Genomic DNA, 22,718 nt, shown 5'->3' with positions numbered 1-22,718 from the left:
GATTTCATAAAACTGTGCTAAAGCAGTCTTTCTCTCTAAAAGCTGATTATTAAGTGTGACTTTACTGAATCCAAAAAATTCCCTGAACTAAAAAGTCTCAAATTCAGAGGAGTTTAGTAATGTGTGGTTTAGAGAAAAACTTGTAAGGTCAGCCTTTGAATTTATATATTCTTATCAGAATCAGAGGCTTTTCAGTATTTCTATCTTACATGTGCTGAAAAAGAATTATAATCAATACATACCACCCTAACAAGCTTGCTGGATTTTAAATAAAGAGAATATTTGGGGGCAATTACCAGTTTCCTTTCTAGCAAACATGTAATGCTAAACGGGCTTCAAGCATTACAAATAGTAAGACAATGCAAGAATTCATCCACAAAAAAATTCCAGTAACGTTAATCAGTCTAATGTTCTTCTGGGTGCAGAGAATGCCAAATCCTCCCCTGTTCCTAAGGGCAGATGAGAAGAATGAGAAATTTCAAAACTCTGCCAACTTTTTCAATCTTTAATGGCAAGTCACAAAATGTGACTGTCATACACACACTTTGTTTTTTTAACACTCATGCCATTACCTATTTCTCTTAACTATATAAAAGAATGACAGCACCACTTGAAATGGGTTTTTCCAGGCAAAACTTCCTTTAAACTTTTCCAGGAGAGAACATCGATATAATTATCATATTTAAGCATATCACGAATTAAAACAACTTCTTAAGAAACCTTCTCTATGATTAAGGTCGGGTGCAGTGGCTCACGCCTATAATATCAGCACTTTGGGAGACCCAGGCAGGCAGATCATTTGAGGTCAGGAGTTTGAAACCAGCCTGGCCAACATGATGAAACCCCATCTCTACTAAAAATACAAAAATTAGCCAGGGACGGTGGCACATGCCTGTAATCCCGGCTACTGGGGAAGTTGAGGTATGAGAATTGCCTGAATCCCAGATGCCTGAATCCCAGAGGTGGAGGTGGCACTGAGCCGAGACCATGCCACTACGCTCCAGCCTGGGCGACAGAGCAAGACTCTGTCTATTGAAAAAAAACAAAAACAAAAACAAAAACCTTCTCTATGCTAGCATGCTATCATTTTAGTTGTTTCTTCTTAATAATTTCACTTGATCATTTCAGTTCTTCAAGTTTCCATCCCATTTCCAAAATTCATTTTGTCAGATACTCACAGAGTATATTTTCTAATCATTCATATCCTCATGACACCAACAATCTGGCCTCTATTCTGGTCATCCTACTGAAAGTGTTCTCTCTACTCTCACCATCTCTATCATCCTCACCAATTCAAATGCTGTTTTTCTTGGTTCTAGTTCTTTTAACGGATTTGAGTATTTCCTTCATCATGAACATTTTAAAACCTTGACTTGGCCAGGCACAGTGGCTCATGTCTGCAATCCCAGCACCTTGGGAGGCCAAGGTGGGCAGATCACCTGAGGTCAGAAGTTCAAGACCAGCCTGCCCAATGTGGCAAACTCCCCTCTCTATTAAAAACACAAAAAGTTAGCTGGGCGTGGTGGCGGGAGCCTGTAATCCCAGCTAATCAGAAGGCTGAGGCAAAGAAATCGCTTGAACCTGCGAGGCGGAGGTTGCAGTGAGCCGAGATGGTGCCACTATACTCCAGCCTGGGCAACAAGAGCAAAATTCCATTTCAAAAAAAAAAAACCCACACCTTGACCTTTATGATTCTGAGCTCCTGCTGTCATTCTACATACGACAATTCTCTTCCATTGGATTCTCCAAATTCAGGTTTCTCCATAGTTGTGTGCAAAACTTCCTCCTTCAAAAGGTTCACTTTGGTTTCATTATCCTGCTTCTCTTCCACCTGGACCTTTTAGCACCTCTCTCATTCTAGCTGCCAATAATTAAAATGAGATATTCTGTCAATACCTCTAAATAAACACAGTCTTGGGCAAGTAATTGAATTTTTTTGGACTTCTCCTTATTTTTATGTCAATTAAGTGAATTCTCCAGAAAAAGATGAAAGAGTAGGAATTTCAGAGCCAGAAAGAAGAGCATGAGCAAAGTGACAGCACCAGGAATTCTCAAAGCACTGGAAGGACACTGCGGATGGCTGCCTTTCTGAGACTAAACGCACATTTTGGGAAGCTGCATAAAACAGCACTGCACGGGAGAATGGGCTCTAGAAGCAGCATCCAACAAGTAAGTATTACTCGTTTTGGGAAACGTTACAGGAGACTAACAGTAATACTGCATGAAGACTGGGCACTGAAGAGAATGGGGCCAAGGAAATAAAAGAGGAAGCTCTTACCATGATAACCTAGTTATAAGGGGATTAAGACTACCTGCTAAATGAAGTCTAATCAATCTCCCAGCATTCAGTATCTTCTCAACTTTTTTTTTTTTTTTCTTTTTGGTTTTATCTCTCAGTAGTCTCTTGCAGGAAATTTCTCTTGCAACCTAGATTACTACCTACTCCCCAAATCAAGTATGTCCACACAGTCCCACTGCTGACTGCATGATTATCCATCCCTGATCTGTTCCTCCTCCCCTTCCAGCCTTGGAAAGATATGCCACTTCCAGGTCTAGCTAATGCCCAAACTTCATCATAAATGTTTTATGACCTAATCATTCCAATCCATAACAATCTCACTCTTTTTAAAAGCCTATTGGGCAGGTAGCGTACAAGTTAACACTTCACTATTTATTAGTAAATGTTAACTTATCAATTATATTATAAGGTCTCTGAGGACAATGATTATGCTTGACTTTCCTTTCTGTCATTTGTCTAATCCCAGTATCATTTTACGGCAAGATCAGTACTTAGGTGTTCTGCACAGTACTGCACTCAAAAACCAAGCCAGATTCATTCCAGGTACTCTGCTGCAGCTGTGATAAGCTACTCAGAATACTGAGTGGAACTCCAGTTCAAGGTTCTCCTTCTGTTATCCACTGGATCATAGTAAGATCTCCCTGAATACCACACGGCATAGTATAAATCCAGGAAAGTAAAGAAAAGCCTTCTGCCACCCACCGGTACAAGACGGTTAGATTTTAGAGCAAGAGTCACAAATTCACCCACAGGCCATGGCCAAGACATACAAGTGTTCTTGCACAGTGTTTGTAAACAATATTTATCATTGCTTTTACTTAAAAGATAGTCGTTTTTCATATTAACAACAACAACAACAAGCCCTGAGATTCTGGGCTCCTTTTAATAACATCTGGATATCTGGCAACACCAGGCCCCAGATTATCAAATGGAAAACAACTCTGTAGCCGTATAGCAGCTGCTGCCTTTAGATGAAGCAGGTACATGCTAGTTCACTCCAGTCCCTACCATTTCCTTTTGTATTGTATCTAGTCAGATTCACTCCCTTTTCAGTACTTGCCTGGCTCCGTTTGCTACTAGGTTTGATTAGAAAGCAGACTGACTCTAAGTAGGTAACCTGCTAGCCAGCATCAGGCTGAGGAGGCTGCTCCTACATCAGATAACCTCAGCACACAAGGACATTCAGATGCTCTCTTCCATGTTAGTGATCTGCTTAGACCATTGTATAGTTAGATATTCACAACTCTCTGCCTATCCTAGGCTCCTGAACAAATCTAGACACCCTGAACTGAATTCCTGCTTTCTGCCTCTGCTTGGCAGAGTGACCTGGGCTCTGCACTGACTGTGCCCTGACTGATCACTACAGCCACAGTGACTTCAGAAGAAGGATGAGAGCTTCATCTCTTGTATAAATAACCTATTTTAGCTTTTTCACATTCAATTAATTTCCCTGTAGTGTCAAGATTCGGATTCCACAGTGGAACTAAATTGCTATGTGCAATCCATCAGGATGAATGGGCTCAGTGTGTGATGTTAAATAATGCCAATAAAAGTCCAAGTACTTCAGTCATAGTAAATTGGTCACAGCCCTACTTCTAACCTGGGCTAGGGCTCAATGATTTCTAGTTTAGAGATACTCCAACAACAATTTAGCCTACATAAACAGTACGGTCATTTCTCACCCAACAACAAAAAAGTTAATGTTGATTTTCTTTGCACGGTTATATTTGCCCCATCCACTATCAGCTGGAAATAGTTGCTATTTAACCCTCCAGTTCAGTGGGATCCAATAATTTGCCTCCATATTTTTGTATGATGGTACTGAAGGGGTTCCTAGCTCTAGGATTTTAACTTCACTGTCTTCTGTATAAAACTGGCTCATTATTTTAAGTGACCAATTCAAACACACATCATATTTACAAGTAAGCCTCTCCTCTCCCCTAAAATACTGTATTCTTAGTTTCTGAGCTTCTTGTTCAGAGAATAAAAATGTTAGTAGACAATTCAAACCTTTTCTTTAGCTACTTCTCTATGGAGTATGGTTTTACAGAAAACAGAAGCAAAAACAAAAACACAGCCTTCTTAGCATCATATTGTTAAGTTCACTAATTCTCAGGACAAAAATAAAGACAGGAATACACATACAGCACTTTTCACCACACTCTAAGAAAATTAAGAGCAGCAGCATCTAATGACTAGCTGTTTGTTAAAAGAAAGTATATAATTATAAAATCATCTTTCTTTGATTCAGTAACTGTAGAGAATACTTGCACTTTGATCATTTCTGTAATCTCCTTTTTATGCTAGGACCACGATTTCTCCCCATAAACACAGCAGTTGAGAAGTTCAGGGGTATACAACTGAGCCCAGTGGAACAGATATAAGACAGTTGGTCTATGCCTGATCTGTAGAGTACTAAGTATGGACTGTTTCCTGCTATACAGACCACAGAAGAAGAGGATTTGTATGAAATTTCTCATCTGATCTACATGAGCTCACGCTGGATTTCTACCAGCTGCAAAATAAGAATCCTAACAAATACAGAAATATTTTTCGTGTTTATGTTAGTGATTCATCTGACCCTTTGATTTACCTCAACCAAAAGTTATTTCAGACTCTGAAATCAGGCTTCATCTTCAGAATAAATTCACTCTATCCCCTGTAAGAACTATATATATTTACAATACAATATTAAGGGAAATCATATCACTGAATATTGAATCAGATAATCTAAGCACACAAGGACATTCAGATGCTCTTTTCCCTACTCTATCACCTGTAAGAACCACATATATTTACAATACAATATTAAGGGAAATCATATCACTTGAATGGATTTTTCATTTTAACATAAAATAATTCTATTAGTGGGTAAAATAGGCACACCTGGTAATATGAACTTATGAGTGGATGATGGCCGCATCATAGTGTAATGAAATTTCACTGTAGCAAATCAACAGGGTATGCAGTCAAACTCCAAGCTATCTCAATATTTTCAAGTTCTACCTTCATTTTTATTTGCTTGAAATGATAAGGTAAAACTATATTGATGCTGGTGAAGAGTATCCTAACCCTAGGAATTCAGAAAGTTTACTTTTGTAGTTAGACTATCAATTATAGGCCTAGTAATTAGATGAGGAGCATCCAAATGCAAATAATATGTAAAGCAGCTCCTAAGGCAAACTTCCTTTGAAGAGCGTAGCCAAATGTTACAACAACTTTAGGAAAATACATCTTAAAACCCTCAACAAGTATTCTGGATTGTTTCTAGTGTGCTGGTAGCTTTCTGTTTTTGATTTTTCAGTTGTTGCTTTGTGTTATATAAGAGTTTCTCCTTTCTGGTCGTTGTTGCTTTACTCTTTTTGCATGAACTCTAAAGATCCAGAAAGACATTAGTATTACAATGTAGATATTTTATCTACAGAAGAGACATTATTTCACAGTAATGCAGGGGTTAAACAATATTACAGCTTTGGCAAATAGATTCCATCTTTCTCTTAACTGACTGGCAAGGAAAATAAGAACAGCATATAAAGTCAGAATTCTTAAAACAAAAATACGATAATTTGATGCTGAAGAGATAAATATGAGATTATGAGCCAATAAACATTTTTTTTTTCGACCCTTCAAGAATATGAGCTGAGGCAACATCAATTTCAAATAAACAGGAAGACTGCTGAAACTGATAAGGCACAATAAATTAAAACAAAAGCACTGGAACTGTAAATTGTGGATTAAGGTGATTATATAAATCATGTACTTTCATGTGCTGTTGAACTTGGCTCTAAATGAGCTGAAAGAGAGTTTTAACTGGAATACATGGAGGAGGTCCTGAGTATACACTACAAGGGTTTCTTAGAACACTGCTTACTAGTCTAACAGAGCACAGTAATTGCCAAAATCAAATTAATTATGCTTGGTTATCACAAATCTAATATATATATATTTTCCACAACCGGACTGTAGAGAAACTGATAGAAATTGATGATTTCCATTCTTTCTTGGACTTTACAATCCTTGGGAACAGAATGCAGAACTAGTCAACTGGAAACTAAAATTGAAAGTTTAATGAACTACAAAACTCTTACGTTTTACTTAGAGAAAAAGAAAATAATTTTATTCTTTAGATGGACTGTATAGACCAGGAACAGTGGCTCACACCTGTAATCCCAACACTTTGGGAGGCTGAGATGGGGGGACCACTGAGACCCCTTCTCTACAAAAAATAAAAAATTAGCTTGGCACAGTGGCGCATGCCTGCAGTCCCAGTTACTCAGAAGGCTGAGGTGGGAGGATCACTTGAGCTTGGGGGGAGCTATGGTCACACCACTGCACTCCAGCTTGGGTGACGGAGCAAGACCATGTCTCCAAAAAACACAAAGATGGAATGTATTAAAAAAAAATTCCCTAACCTTTTCTATGGTTTATAGTTTATATTCTACTAAATCATACTTATAACCATTATCAGAATTAACATCTACTATTATTTATTGATTAGCACAACATGCAAGCAAACTTGTACAAAGATTCTGTCTTTTCTTTAGGCAGTTATGAATACCATTAACTCTCTGAACAACATCAAATTAGGAAGGTAGAAATTTTTCTTACACTAGATTGCAATTAAAGAACCACAGGTTCAAATACGGTGCAGAGGGAGGCCAGCCAAATCTTTTTTGTTTGTTTGTTTTTTGTTTTTTGAGATGGAGTCTCACTCTATCACCCAGGCTGGAGTGCAGTGGTTCCATCTTGGCTCACTGCAACCTCTGCCGCCCAGGTTCAAGCAATTCTCCTGCCTCAGCCTCCTGAGTAGCTGGGATTACAGGCGCCTGTCACCATGTCCGGCTAATTTTTGTATTTTTTTAGTGGAGACGGGGTTTCACCACGTTGGCCAGGCTGGTCTCAAACTCCTGACCTCTGGTGATCTGCCCACCTCAGCCTCCCAAAAAGCTGGGATTACAGGTGTGAGCTACCTCACCCAACCAAGGGCCAGAACCTTGAAGGCACTTGCCAGGGTGTTTGTAGAATGGAGTGGTGACTAATATTGCATATTAGATAATTGATATGAGAGTCTTTCATTCCAACAACATATTAAATAAAAGTGATTTTTCCCAAAATTTAATTCACCTATAATAATTTTATTTTATATGGAAAACTCACTTCTAAATGACTTTTACAGTTACTATTTTAGCTTTTAGGTAACAAAACAGCTCAATGGAACTTCATGTAAGAAACATTTTTAGTAGAATTCATCATCTGAACAAAATGCTGACAAACCAGTCATACAAATATTGAGTTAAATAATTACTTAAAAAGCTCACTTACATTCTCATACTGATAATCATATATTTTTACCTTGAGAAGGTATGTGGGGATATTGCTGAAATCCACTGGCAACTTCAAAAGGAAACGAGCTGAAAATTCACCAGTCTGTAAAAAGAAAGTTATAATAATAAGATTAAAATCAAAAATAGATTATGAAGTGACAATTATAGCCAAGGCCACAAGTTCAACCTGTTCAAAATGCAGGCATCTTCAATTTGGTTTTCCTAACATTAGGCAAGAAAAGAAGGTTGGAAAAGTAGGGGAGGATCAAAAAGAGTTCTTAAATTATTAGTTACTAAAAAGCACAATTTGAATTTTTTAAATCTGCATTTTAAATGTACAATAAAATTATAATGTAGCAGTATTGCCTTTTTGTTTCTTAAAAGTATGAAAAGAATATACAAATGTATGATTATTATTTTTTTAATCCCAAACAATAAAGACAGACCTACCCCTTTGATTCATTTGTCTTTTTATTAAAGCATTCAGAGCATATCACTAATATTTATAAACCACAAAGCTGATGGCATACACTACCACCCTTTTTGTAGTATGTCTGGAAGTACCTGCAAAGGTCAAACTTCTACCTAGCAGTGGGTATTCAAAATAAGTTTCCCATCTCCTGAGAGTCCACTATATCATTATCATTAACTGATGTTTTTTCCTAACTCCCTCCATGAACTGATCTCTATAGAAAAGAGGTACAGAGGTTTGGCGATTTAAAACATTTAACTAAGCTATAAATAATGACTTTTATTTGCTAAAACAGAAAACTCATTTAAAAGAAAAACGTTTGCCTCTCAATTTTTATGATAGGAAAGCCTAGGGAATCACTTTGTCATAGTCTAGAGGAGGACTTTTCCAACTAGGTCATGCAGAGATCTAGCGGTGCTAGAGAACCTCTGCAAAGGCAACCAAGATGTGTCCTGACCTGGTGGAATCCTCAGTCTTCCATCCTGTCTCACCGCAAGTGTGCAGCTCAGCCTGGCATTTTGACATGGTGTGTTTTACTTAGACATATTTGAAAAAAGAACTCCACAAATGATCCAGAACTACTCAGAGTGGATGTCCATCCTTTTCATATTGTAACTACCAAAGAGTTCCCACTCTTTAAAAAATGAGCAGCACAAACTCCCGCAAACACATCTTAAAACGTGGCAAGCGTTTACAAATATTTTTATGAGTGGGTGGATGAATGCACCTAGGCACACATGCATAGATAGCACTTTAGACAATTTCTACAAACACCCTAGCAAGTGGCTTCAAGGTTCTGGCCCTTGCCTGGGCATGGTGGCTCATGCCTGTAATCCCAGCACTTTGGGAGGCCAAGGCAGGCAGATCACCTGAGGTCAGGACATTGAGACCAGCCTGGCCAACACGGTAAAACCCCATCTTCACTAAAGAATACAATAATTAGTCAGGTGTGGTGGCACGTGCCTGTAGTCCCAGCTACTCGAGAGGCTGAGGCAGGAGAATCACTTGAACCTGGGAGGCAGAGTTTGCAGTGAGCCGATATTGCACCACTGCACTCCAGCCTGGGCAACAAGAGCGAAACTCCATCTCAAAAAACAAAAAAGGTTATGGCCCTAATTTTAAAACTCTGATCTAAAACCTAGAAAATACAGACAGAAATATAAACCTTGAGCTCTGAAGAGAATAATAATAACTAATATCTGCCTAAATGTTGTTTGTTTTACCGCTCACAACATCTTTTAACTTACACCAACCTCTGGCTAAGGACAGAGCATTTCTTCATTACCATAAGCCTAACCCTGTGACAGACAAGGTAGGAATGAGAGTTGAATGGACAGAATCAAAGCTGAGGCAAGCCAGAGAGAGTGACAGAAGCCACTGTGCCACCAGGAATGCCAATGGTGAGAAACAGGATGGATGCTCAGAGCTGAGTAGCTATTCTCAGTATTGAATGCCATTATGTGCAGGCTACTCACAACTCAACACTTGAGAGAATACTTAAGAGCCACTAAGGATCTACAAATAGCTCATCATGGTGGGTGGGAGAAGGTTTGTGAGATCCTATTATAATTCTTGCCTTCTGTTATAGTCCAAGATTACCAAAAGGTGTGGTTTTGGTATTATGTTAAGCTCCTAGATGACTCTAAAACTAACATACTCTGGTAAGTGTGGTTCTTTGGAACAAGACACAGCTAAACCTAAAAATGTCTGTTTTTAAGTACAAGGGGTCATACTTCGAAAGGGGTAAGTGTAGAGGCAACAATAACAGCATAGAGTTAAATGGGAGCTTCTAAGACGGACGCCTAGCCCAATGAGAGTTTGGGGGTGTAGAAGGAAAGACAGAAAAGTCTTCCCTTAGCGCTGTGTACAGTGCTACAGAAGAAGGACCACTCATGAAAGAATACATGCTCCAGGCCGGGCGCAGTGGCTCACGCCTGTAATACCAGCACTTTGCGAGGCCAAGGCAGGTGGATCACAAGGTCAGGAGTTCGAGACCAGCCTGACCAATATGGTAAACCCCGTCCCTACTAAAAATATAAAAATTAGCCAGGCACAGTGGCATGTGCCTGCAATCCCAGCTACTGGGGAGGCTAAGGCAGGAGAATCACTTGAACCCAGGGGAGGCGGAGGTTGCAGTGAGCTGAGATCGCACCACTGCACTCCAGCCTGAGAGACAGAGCAAGACTCTGTCTAAAAAAAGAAAAAAAAAAAAAAATCATGCTCCCAACAACTGTCCACATTCTCTTTCTCCTATATAATTAATTTTCCCTTCTTTACTCAATCACTTTCATCAGCATGTAAACATCATTTTTTAAATGTCTCCATTCACTTCATATCCCTCTTCAGCTCCCATTTCATTTCTCTGTTTTACTTTAAAAAATAATCCCCTGTAAAAAATTAACCTATATTTGAGGTCTACATTTCCTCTTTTATTATTTTCTCTTAAGTCCTCATCAGTCAGCCTTTCCCCACCACCACTCCACCAAAACAGTTCCTCAAGGTCACCAATGACCTCTCCATTGCCAAATTCAATGATCATTTCTCAGTCTTCATCTTAGTGTTCTATCAGCAGCATTTTGACAAAGCTAATCACTCCTTTCCTGGAACATTCTTTACTTGGTTTCCAGAATCCCAGTTTCTCTACTTCACTGGCCCTCCCTCTGGTCTCCTCAACCCTTGAATATTGGAGATTGGGGTATGCCTGGGCTTAACTCTAAGACCGCCTTTCTTTATTTACATGCCCAGATGATCTCATCCAGGCTCATGACTTTAAATAAAGTATATGCTGATCATTCCCAACTTGTGTATCTCCATCCCAGACCCTTTTTTTAATTCAAATTTCACTTATCCAACTCCTGTCAACAAAACTCAATTCCTGATTGTGTGCTCTTCTCTTGGTATTTATTCCTCATTTCAGTAAATGGCAATTCCATCCTTTCAGTTACTCAGGCCAAAAACCTAGAATCATTTTTGACTCCTATCTTTCCCTCTCACCTCACATTCAAAGTGGTGGCAAATCTTGTTAACTCTCCCTTCAAAATATATGAGTCTCCCTTCAAAATATTGACTTTTGGACTCTCCCTTCAAAATATATCCTGAGTCCAACCACTTTTCACCACCTCTATAACCACCTGATCTGAACCACCTTTATCTCTAAGCCTGGACAACTGCAATTGCCCCTAACTGTGTCAGCCCTTGTTCGCCTGCAGTTTCTTCTCATGACAACAGGCAGAGTGATTCTTTCAACACATCACTTGGATTCTAATCCTCATTTGCTCAAAACTATCAAATGGTCAGGATTTAGCTCCTTTACAGAATAATTTGACAAGGTAACAATTGAGCAAAGATGGAAAGAGGGTAAGAAACAAACCATGTGGAACTGAAGGAAAAACACCCCAGGCAAAGAGACCAAGTATAAAAAGTGTTGATGCAGGAGTGTGTCTCTGTGCTCAGGGGATGGCAAGAAGGTCAGGGTTACAGGAGCAAATAAGCACTAACACGGATCAAAGTCACCCAGAAACTCTCTCTTCCATGGTATGAGCAATTTCTAAACCCCTGGAGGACGTGCAACAATCATTCATAAAATCAGTGCATGAGAAAATGGCTACTACATCTATGTGGAACAACTGTGAAGTCATTCCTGGGGATGTTGACGCAAGCTTTTAAAAAGTACCATGGGATTCAAAGAGTTTGGGGAAGGGAGTTGGAGGGATGATGATAAACCAAACTCAAGTTTTTTCTTAATTTTCAGTTTATAAAGCAAACCACCTACCAATAAATAAATAGCCATTACACTACCTAAAAATGTCAACCTGTAACCTGTAAATTAAAATGGAATTTTAAAACTTTTAAACTCAGAGGTGTGTGTATATATATATGACTGGTTTTTTTACATATACATACATATATAAACAACAACAAAAGTGAAATGTAGGATTTTAAAAGTTAAAATAACTCTTGTACATATACGGTAATAGGAAAGATAATTGCATATTTAGCACTTGGACTCATTTGAACTGCTAGTTATTTTAGTCCATGCACTGCATTTTAGCTCTTTTGCCCTATTTTAGTTTGTACAATATATTTTTATTCTACCAGCTATTTTAGACCAACATTCTTTTAAAAACTCTCAGATGATCCCTACTTTATTTCTTCTCAAAATGTTGATCCTAGAATTAATATAAATTTGTGTTTATTGGCAACAGGCTGATTTACACAACTAATGTCATACTGAAAGAAATGTTGGTCCCAGGACTAATATAAATTTTTGTTTATCAGCAACAGGCTGATTTACACAACTAAATTCATAATAAAAGAAATAATACTATGAAGGGAATTTGGGAAATAATAAAAAGCACTTTATGATTGCCAATTTTCAAGCCTATCATACATTCCTTATTTTGCCATTGGAAGAACAAAGAAAACTCAGCACTTGTTTCTGACAGCAGTGGAAATGTTGAACACTAAGACTCAAGAATTCAGTTTTCCATTCTGGCACTGATTTTCCTTATGACCTATAAGCCAATCATCTTCTGTGAAACTGAGTACACGATAATTTTAAAACAATCTTAATGTAAAATAAAGTTATAACCCGTAAATGAAGAGCAAAACAAGTGAAAAATCCTTGTTCGACCTCAGATAATGACTTTTCATGTGGTTTTATATTTGAATTTCCAACAGTTATTCAAGCAATTTATGGTCACTCAGTTGTAATGTCAAAGATTGCTTTCACAGCAATCTTTCCTGTAAGCTGAAAATGAGACATTTAGATGCCGCCAAGTGAACAGAATAATTTGATTTTTTTTTTTTTTTTTTTTTTTTTTTTTTGTGAGTCCTTGGTCAAAATCTTCTCTTGGATAGATGTAGAAAATTATCTAACCTATGACTGTTAAAATGTCAGCCTTTCTGCCAACTGTCTTAATGGCAATTTCCCCAGCATTAGCAATAAATATGTGCATCTTTCCTTTTTTCAAGTTATAGTACATTGGCAAGTAACTTAAACTAACAAGACTCTGAGTTTTGGCAATTTATTAGGTCTAAGCTTTTCTTCTGGTAATCACAGCTGTGACAGTTTTCTTCTCCTTTTAGAAGTAACAGGTAGACATTTTGTGCAGAATGGAGTCCAAGTTCAGGTTGCTCTGTAAGGGAAAATTTTACTTCCTTTCTTGGAGACACTTCCCTCATCAACAAACAAGCGTTTTATCTGAAATCGACTGTTCTTACCACTTAGACAGCTAAAAGCTAAGAAACACTCGAGTGATTATAACTTTAGCTGGGTGACAAACTGGTAAGGCTGATTCTTCAAATGGACTCTGAAAACCAGTAAGCCTAAATCTGGAGATTGTTCCGTAGCACATGCATAAATATACACTACATGTGAAAAGGAAAGCCAGAGTTAGTCTAACTAGAATTTTATAATTTACAAAATGTTTTCTAAGATATGTCATTTAATTATCCCCAAAACCCTGCTTGGTAGATACAATTCATTTATACTCAGAAATGAGAAATCTGAGGCCTAGAATAGTCAAGAAACTTGCCTATAGTGATTGAGAGAGTAACAGTTACAGAGCTCAACCCCAAGACTCAAGGTGTATTCATCCATTCATGAGTATGTATTAAGGGCCTGAAATGTGTCAGGCACTCTGCTAGGCATTGCAAACTGGTGAGTAAAAGAGACAGGACCACTGCCCTTATGGAGCTTATAGTCTAGTAGGTGAGTCAGATATGAATCAAAATAATCACTCCTATCAATTATAACCTGTGTGGAGAAATGGGAACATTTAAACACTGTTAGTGGGAATGTAAGTTAGTTCAGGCAGGTGGAAAGCAGTTTGAAGATTTCTCAAAGAACTAAAAATAGAATTACTGTTTGATCCAGCAATTCTACTACTGGATACATACCCAAAGGAAAATAAATCACTCTACCAAAAGGACACCTGCACTTGTATGTTTATTACAGCACTGTTCACAATAGCAAAGACATGGAAACTACCTAGGTGCCCATCAATGGTGAATTGGATTTTTAAAATGTGGTAATATATACCATAGAATACAACATAGAAATTAAGAAAGAACAAAATCATGTCCTCTGCAGCAATATGGACGTAGCTGGAGGTCATTATTCTAAGGAAATTAATGCAGAAACAGAAAACCACATACCACATGTTCTCACTTCTAAGTAGAAGCTAAACACTGAGTACACACGGACATAACGATGGGAACAACAGACACTGGGGATTCCAAAAGGAGGGAGGAAAAAAGAGGACAAGAGTTGAAAAACTTCCTATTGAGTACTATGTTCACTGTTTGGGTGGCAGCATCAACAGACACCAAAACCTTAACATCACACAACATAACCCTGTAATAAACCTGTACATGTACTCTCTGAATATAAAATAAAAAATAAATAAAATAAAGTATAACCTGTGATAAATGCTATCAAAAGGCACAGTGCTCTGAGAGCAAATTCCAGGAGGAAATGAACCATCTAGGGTTGGGGGCTCATTACTTGGAGGGAATTTTTTTAAAGCTAAGTCAAAAGACCACATGGAAAAACAAATAACACTAGGCAGGAAAAGTCTAAAGAAGAAACGCAATGAGAGGGAACTATATATAAAGCATAATTTTTCTCTGGTCATTTAAGATTTTCTCTTTTTGTCTGGTTATCAGTATTTTTACTATAATGTTTTTAGTTTTTCCTTGCATTTATCCCAGCAGAGGTTTGTTGAGCTTCTTGAATCTGTAAATTTCTGTCTTTCACCATGGAAATGTGTTATTTCATCAAATGCTTTCCTGCCTTCTCCCTTTCTCTTCCCCTTCTAGGACTCCCGTTTCTTATATATTAAACATTTTGATACTATCCCATAATGTCAAGGCTCTGCTTTCCTTTCTTCCAAGTATCAATGTCCATCCAGTATCTGCCTGCTTTGATCACTCTCTAGTGTTCTCAGGCAAATGGCTTTATATTTTGCTCAGAGCTCTGAGCTGTTGTGGAGTCAGGTCAACAGGAGCTACTTGGCCATTACAAAAAGTGCAACTTGACAGAAATCTACAAATATTTTAATATACTGTTGACAATACTATGGAGAAACAACCACTTTCATATATTGCTGCTGGGTTAATAAACCTGTATAAATTTTACAAAAGTTACTTTGACAATAAAATTATGAACACACAATCTTTGATCCAGCAATTCCACTTCTAATTATTTATCTTACAGACATACCTGAACACATGCAAAGTGACATATATACAATATTATTTATTACAGTATTGTCCATAACAGTGAAAGATTAGAAGCAAACTTAATATCCAATAATAGAGCTCAGATGTAATAAATTATGATTCAATTATACAATGTAATAATATACAATTGTAAAAAAAGAACAAGGGTGTTCTATATATGTTTATACAGAAAAAATCTCTGAGCTATATTAAGTCAAAAGGAAGATCCAAAACGGTGCATAATATATGTTACCATTTGCATAAAAAGGGGGAATATATATTAATATTTCCTTATATATGTACAAACTAACTGAAAATCTATACTAGAAAAAAGTTATATTAGTGCTTACCTGGATAGGAGGAAAGTGGTATGATTTGGGTGGACAAAGGACAAAGATGGGAGGGAGACTTTTCATGATATTACTTTACATAGACTTTGATTTTTGAACAATATGAATACACTATCCATTCAAAAAAATTTTAAGGAGTTAAAAAAATAAAACTAAAAGCACATATAATGAAATGTCCACAATTCAGGCATTATTCATTCATTCATTCATTGAACAAATATTTACTGAGCACATACTGTGCCAAGTACTAGGCTAGAAAATGGAGAATTTAAGACAAAACAGTCTATATGTCCTCAGGGAACTTAAAGTCTATTTTGACTAGACTGGCAATTAAACAAAACAGTACGATGTGGTAAGTGTTTTGACAAAGATAATTCACAGGACACTTTGGAAGTAATTTAGTCAGGACACTTAGTTTCCAGTGACAGAAGAACTCCAATTCAAACTAACTTGAACAAATAAAAGAGAATTTATTGAAAGGATATGAGGGATCTCATGAAACGTAGGGATAAAAACACAGCATGGCCTCAGTTCCAAGGATTCTAATACCCACAGAATTTTCTCTTAGTCTCTTGTCTCTGCTGTCTCTGTACTTCATTTTCCTTTCTATTTGCCAGCTTCTGATTCTTTTGACCAGATGTTATTAGCAAAAAGTTCCCAGATTTACAGGTTACAGACCAATTACTCACACAGAAACCGATCTCATTCCCTCAGTACTAACTCCAAATTCCCAGGGAAGAATTCTGTTTGGCTTAGGTGAGCCTCCCTGATCTAATCAACACATTTCCACAGTTCTTTGAAGTAAAAAATGGTACCATAAATTCTTGAAAATAATTGAAAAACTAGGAAACTCTTTTCTGAGAAGGAAACAGATTGCATCATTTGTACATTTCCAAAAACAATTTTTTAAACACCTGAAGAGTTTTTGTACAGAATACTTGAAATGTAGGATTCTTTTTGTCTTTTGCCTTTTAGTACACGAGAAAAAAAAGGCACTAAAACCCGCCTCAGCTGGTCCTTCGACAACACTTGTCCATTTCTTTCATGGCGAGAATACTGTGCAAGGAGTGCACCATACATCGAAATGGCCACCAAAGAGATGGAGCAATGCACCCATCATTTCAGAACAAATGAGTGGCCTCACAAAGATGAGCAAGGTGGCACAATTAGAGTCCTTCCTCACATGCTGTTCTGAAAAGTATAGGCAAAGGAAATGGAAAGGATTTCCTTTGCGTTTCGTATGCTTCCTGAAAATAAGGTCTTTTCCACTCGATGCATCCTGCTGCTGAAGGAAACTTGAATTTCCTACTGATACCTCTACTATTTAAAAAACAAGAACAGAGTTCCTTTGGAATATCAGCATGATTTTAAAAGTTATCATCTACACCTTTAATATCTTGAGATATAAAGTAATTTAGATAGTCACACACTACTTTTTATTAATAAGGTTAAAATCCAGAGATATAAGCTATTGTAAGCAAGATCTTAAGTATTTCCGTTGACATACAAGTCAAAATTCAGTACAACAAATTCCATTGCAAAAACAACTAAAAAGGGAGCCACTGTCGTGGTTCATTTATTTTAAAGAATGTCCAACTCCTAAAAGTTCCATGTGGTTAAAAACTAAACTAAACAAATATGGTCAATTCTTTGGAGAATACTGTGGCATATCTGATCACCACACTACACCCTTTTCAAAGAAGCCACCACATGTTAACCTTCAAGTCAAATGCATTCAGGACATAACCCCCAAGCAGCAAAAATTAAAGGGGGATTATGGGCAAAGGCCCCTGCATGCCCTGCTATATATGGCTGACTGGCATGACCAGAGCACCTACTACATCCTCATGCCAGTAGGGGAAAGGCCATCCACTTCCAGGCTCCCTAGATATTTTGATCTTTCTCTTAGCAACTCTTACCCTCCTCTCCTATCATGCTAGACCAGTGTTGTCTGAGAGAAAAATAATGCAAAGCACAAATGTGAGCCATATATATAATTTAAGATTATTTAACATTTTCTAATAGTCACATTTTAAAAGGCAAAAAGAGACAGGTGAAAAGTTAGTAATACATCCCAATATATCTAAAATATTAGCATTTCCACATGCAGTCAACATAAAAATTATTAACGAGATTTTTTGTACTAATTCTTCAAATTCTGGTGTGTATTTCACATGTGCACACATCTCAGTTTCGACTAGCCACATTTCAAATGCTCAACAGTCGCATGTTTGACTAGAAGTTCCTGTACTGGACAGCATCGTTCTAGACATTTTCCCATTAACATTAATCCCCACATTAAGGTAAACACTCCCTACTACAAATACCTAAAGACCTACATAAGCTACCAAATACCACAAACCTGAAAGATTACTCACAAGCAGATTGATAAATGTCAGCAGGTTAATGGGAATGACCATGGGACAACCTCTTTTAGCCAATGTCTTTTTTCTTTTTCCTCCAAAAACTGTCTAAACCTATTGCCATTACTTCCTCTTCTCCACCTCTCTCCCTAATACTCTGAAATCTGTTCTCCCATCCTCAGAAGTCCATCAAAACTGCTCCTGGTAAGATAAGCAACACTCTCTTTTCTAATTTTCACTTTTACCTTGCTTTCTACACTTTATCTGCACCTTGGAGGTCACAGCCTCTAGTGGTCCATATATGGTAACTTTATGACTAACAGCATTTTGAGAATGGGGGACAGGAACAATCATTGACCTGGCACTTATTGAGCACCTATTATAATAACTTACTTCAACGATATGCCAAAAAAAGCCAATAATAATACTTTATATTACTTGACTCCATATTTACTCAACACTCTGTTTCCCACACAAGATCTAATTTAACCTTTGTGTTGAGGTCCAGGCAACAGTGTAGTTATCTCCAGTAAAGTGACACATGGAAAACCTATAGTCACACAAAAAGAACTGGTGGCAGAATGAAAACCCAAAGCTGCTGCTCCCTAGATCACTTTCCCTCTCCAACACATCTTCAAATGGCCTCTGCATAGAGGAGCTCACACTCAAACACTGCTCAGATACTTTCCCTTTGCACATAATACCACAGCACGATGACATGATGGAAGCTTAAGACATTAACTCAAGTGAGGAGATACCATAAAATGGCTCCTTTCTTTTCTCCACAATATTTTTAAATGTTGCTAGAGCTTAATGGATAAGCCAAAGATTCTTAAAATCTTACTAGGATTTGGGTCAGATACAAGCAAAAAAGGTAACTGTTTCACATCCCATTATAAAAGCATAAATCATTATTAAGGAAAAAATATGTTGCTTAAAAAACTGCTTTATCTCACAGATAACCTATTGATGATCTGTATATGTAAACTATATGATTTTGGAATAGCTTAAAACTTACATTTCATATCTCAAAAAAATAACACTTTAATCAAAATGTTAGGTATGATAAGCCAATTTTAAGTTCTGGGAATCAAAACAAATCAAAATAAAATCCACAAATTTGCTTATTGTGCATTGTTGCAGTTAATAAACACTGTGTTTGAGTACCTGTCCTCTCCAAAACTCATGCTGAAATTTAACCCACAATATGGCAGTATTGAGAGGTGGGGCCTTTCACGGGTTAATGGGTTAATGGATTCATGGGTTATCATAAGAGGGGACCTAGTGGCATTACAAGAAGAGAAAGAGACCTGAGCGAGCATGTTAGCAAGCTTAGCCCTCTCGCCATGTGACGCCCTGCACCATCTCAGGACTCTGCACAGAGTCCTCAACACCAAGAAGGCTCTCACCAGATACAGACTCTCAACCTAGGACTTCTCAACTTCCATAATTGTAAGGAATAAATTCCTTTTCTTTATAAGTTATTAGTTTCAGGTATTCTGTTGTGAGCAACAGAAAACGGACTAAGACACACTGGTTCTTCTGATACACACATCCATGACAAAAATGTTAACGAGGCAATATAAAATAGAGACAATAAATAATAATAATAATAAAAGAGGCAATAAAAAATGAAACCTTAGGATTTACCCATTGAGAAAATGTATGATGTATCTTTGTTTTGATATATTATATTAAAACAGGATATATGCTTTTAATAGTAGTTCTTACATTATGGGAATTCACCACTTTAAAATTATGATCTTAAAAATAGCTCTGATCAAACAGGTAGCAGTAGATATCGTTGTGGTAATGGAGTATCTGCATCTTGATGTCAATGGTGATTAAAGGAAATTACATGTGTGATGAAATGGCACGGAACTATATGCATACATTATACCAATGTCAATTTCCTGGTTTCTGTATTTTATTATAGTTAAAGAAAATGCAACCACTGGGGAAAACTGAGTGAAGGATATTCAGGATCTCCACTCTGCAACTTCCTATAAATCTATAATTATTTCAAAATGAAAATGTTTACAAAATATAAAATAAATACACAGCTCTTAAATTTTAACCTAAATATTCTTTTTTTATTTCTTCTATTTTTTTTCTTTTTTATTATACTTTAAGTTCTAGGGTACATGTGCACAACGTGCAGGTTTATTACATATGTATACAGGTGCCATGTTGGTGTGCTGCACCCATTAACTCGTCATTTACATTAGGTGTATCTCCTAATGCTATCCCTCCCCACTATCCCTACCCCACAACAGGCCCCGGTGTGTGATGTTCCCCTTCCTGTGTCCAAGTGTTCTCATCGTTCAATTCCCACCTATGAGTGAGAACATGCGGTGTTTGGTTTTCTGTTCTTGTGATAGTTTGCTGAGAAAGATGGTTTCCAGCTGCATCCATGTCCCCACAAAAGAAACAAACTCATCCTTTTTTGTAGCTGCATAGTATTCCATGGTGTACATGTGCCACATTTTCTTAATCCAGTCTGTCATTAATGGAAATTTGGGTTGGTTCCAAGTCTTTGCTATTGTGAATAGTGCCGCAATAAACATATGTGTGCATGTGTCTTTATAGAAGCATGATTTATAATCCTTTGGGTATATACCCAGTAATGGGATGGCTGGGTCAAAAGGTATTTCTAGTTCTAGATCCTTGAGGAATCACCACACTGTCTTCCACAATGCTTGAACTAGTTTACAGTCCCACCAACAGTGTAAAAGCGTTCCTATTTCTCCACATCCTCTCCAGCACCTGTTGTTTCCTGACTTTTTAATGATCACCATTCTAACTGGTGTGAGATGGTATCTCATTGTGGTTTTGATTTGCATTTCTCTGATGGCCAGTGATGATGAGCATTTTTTCATGTGTCTGTTGGCTGCATAATTGTCTTCTTTTGAGAAGTGTGTGTTCATATCCTTTGCCCACTTATTGATGGGGTTGCTTATTTTTTTCTTGTAAATTTGTTTGAGTTCTTTGTAGGTTCTGGATATTAGCCCTTTGTCAGATGAGTAGATTGCAAAAATTTTCTCCCATTCTGTAGGTTGCCTGTTCACTCTGATGGTAGTTTCTTTTGTTGTGCAGAACCTCTTTAGTTTAATTAGATCCCATTTGTCAATTTTGGCTTTTGTTGCCATTGCTTTTGCTGTTTTAAACATGAAGTCCTCGCCCATGCCAATGTCCTGAATGGTATTGCCTAGGTTTTCTTCTAGGGTTTTTTATGGTTATAGGTCTAACATTTAAGTCTCTAATCCATCTTGAATTAATTTTTGTATAAGGTGTAAGCAAGGGATCCAGTGTCAGCTTTCTACATATGGCTAGCCAGTCTTCCCAGCACCATTTATTAAATAGAGAATCCTTTCAATCTGAGCACCTCTCTCCCTCCAAAGGAATGCAGCTCCGCGCCAGCAAGGAAACAAAGGTAGATGGAGAATGACTTTGATGAGTTAAGAAAAGAAGGCTTCAGACAATCAAACGTCTCCGAGCTAAAGGAGGAAGTTCGAACCTATCGCAAAGAAGCTAAAAACCTTGGAAAAAAGATGAGACGAATGGCTAACTAGAATAACCAATGTAGAAAAGTCCTTAAATGACCTGATGGAGCTGAAAACCATGGCACAAAAACTATGTGATGAATGCACATGCTTCAGTAACCGATTAGATCAACTGGAAGAAAGGGTATCAGTGACTGAAGATCAAATGAATGAAATGAAGTGAGAATTTTAGAGAAAAAAGAGTAAAAAGAAAGGAACAAAGACTCCAAGAAATATGGGACGATGTGAAAAGACCAAATCCACATCTGATTGGTGTACCTGAAAGTGACGGGGAGAACGGAATCAAGTTGACAAACACTCTGCAGGATATTATCCAGGAGAACTTTCCCAACCTAGCGAGACAGGCCAACATTCAAATTCAGGAAATACAGAGAACGCCACAAAGATACTCCTCGAGAAAAGCAACTCCAAGACACATAAATGTCAGATACACCAAACTTGAAATGAAGGAAAAAATATTAAGGTCAGCCAGAGAGAAAGGTCGGGTTACACACAAAGGGAAGCCCATCAGACTAACAGCAGATCTCTTGGCAGAAACTCTACAAGCCAGAAGAGAGTGGGGGCCAATATTCAACATTCTTAAATAAAAGAATTTTCCACCCAGAATTTCATATCCAGCCAAACTAAGTTTCATAAGTGAAAGAGAAATAAAATCCTCTACAGACAAGCAAATGCTGAGAGATTTTGTCACCACCAGGCCTGCCCTACAAGCCCACCTGAAGGAAGTCCTAAACATGGAAAGGAACAACAATACCAGCCACTGCAAAAATATGCCAAAACGTAAAGACCACCAATGCTAGGAAGAAACTGCATCAACTAACGAGCAAAATAACCAGCTAACATCATAATGACAGGATCAAATTCACACATAACAATATTAACCTTAACTGTAAATGGGCTAAATGCCCCAATTAAAAGACACAGACTGGCAAATTGGAAAAAGAGTCAAGACCCATCAGTGTGCTGTGTTCAGGAGACTCATCTCACGTGCAGAGACACACACAGGCTCAAAATAAAGGGATGGAGAAAGATCTACCAAGCAAACGGAAAACAAAAAAAGGCAGGGGTTGCAATCCAAGTCTCTGATAAAACAGACTTTAAACCAACAAAGATCAAAAGAGAC

At 37.6% G+C, this 22,718-nt stretch overlaps 1 protein-coding gene across 12 annotated transcripts in view; it reads right to left on the bottom strand.

Moving 5' to 3' along the window:
• BABAM2 (BRISC and BRCA1 A complex member 2) overlaps positions 1-22,718 on the bottom strand; it is a 493,307-nt gene that overhangs the window by 283,264 nt on the left and 187,325 nt on the right. For all 12 annotated transcript variants that reach the window (XR_011611569.1, XM_071076430.1, XM_071076435.1 and 9 more), the window contains one exon: positions 7,652-7,726. Coding sequence is in view for 11 of the 12 variants with exons in the window: in XM_071076430.1 (XP_070932531.1) it covers positions 7,652-7,726 (75 nt within the window). In the remaining variant the exon portion in view is untranslated. The remainder of the gene's footprint in view (positions 1-7,651; positions 7,727-22,718) is intronic.

Source organism: Macaca nemestrina, chromosome 13, assembly GCF_043159975.1.
Source record: "Macaca nemestrina isolate mMacNem1 chromosome 13, mMacNem.hap1, whole genome shotgun sequence".
NCBI lineage: Eukaryota > Metazoa > Chordata > Mammalia > Primates > Cercopithecidae > Macaca > Macaca nemestrina.
Note: the sequence above shows the minus strand (reverse complement) of the source record. Positions and strands in the feature narration are given on the sequence as shown.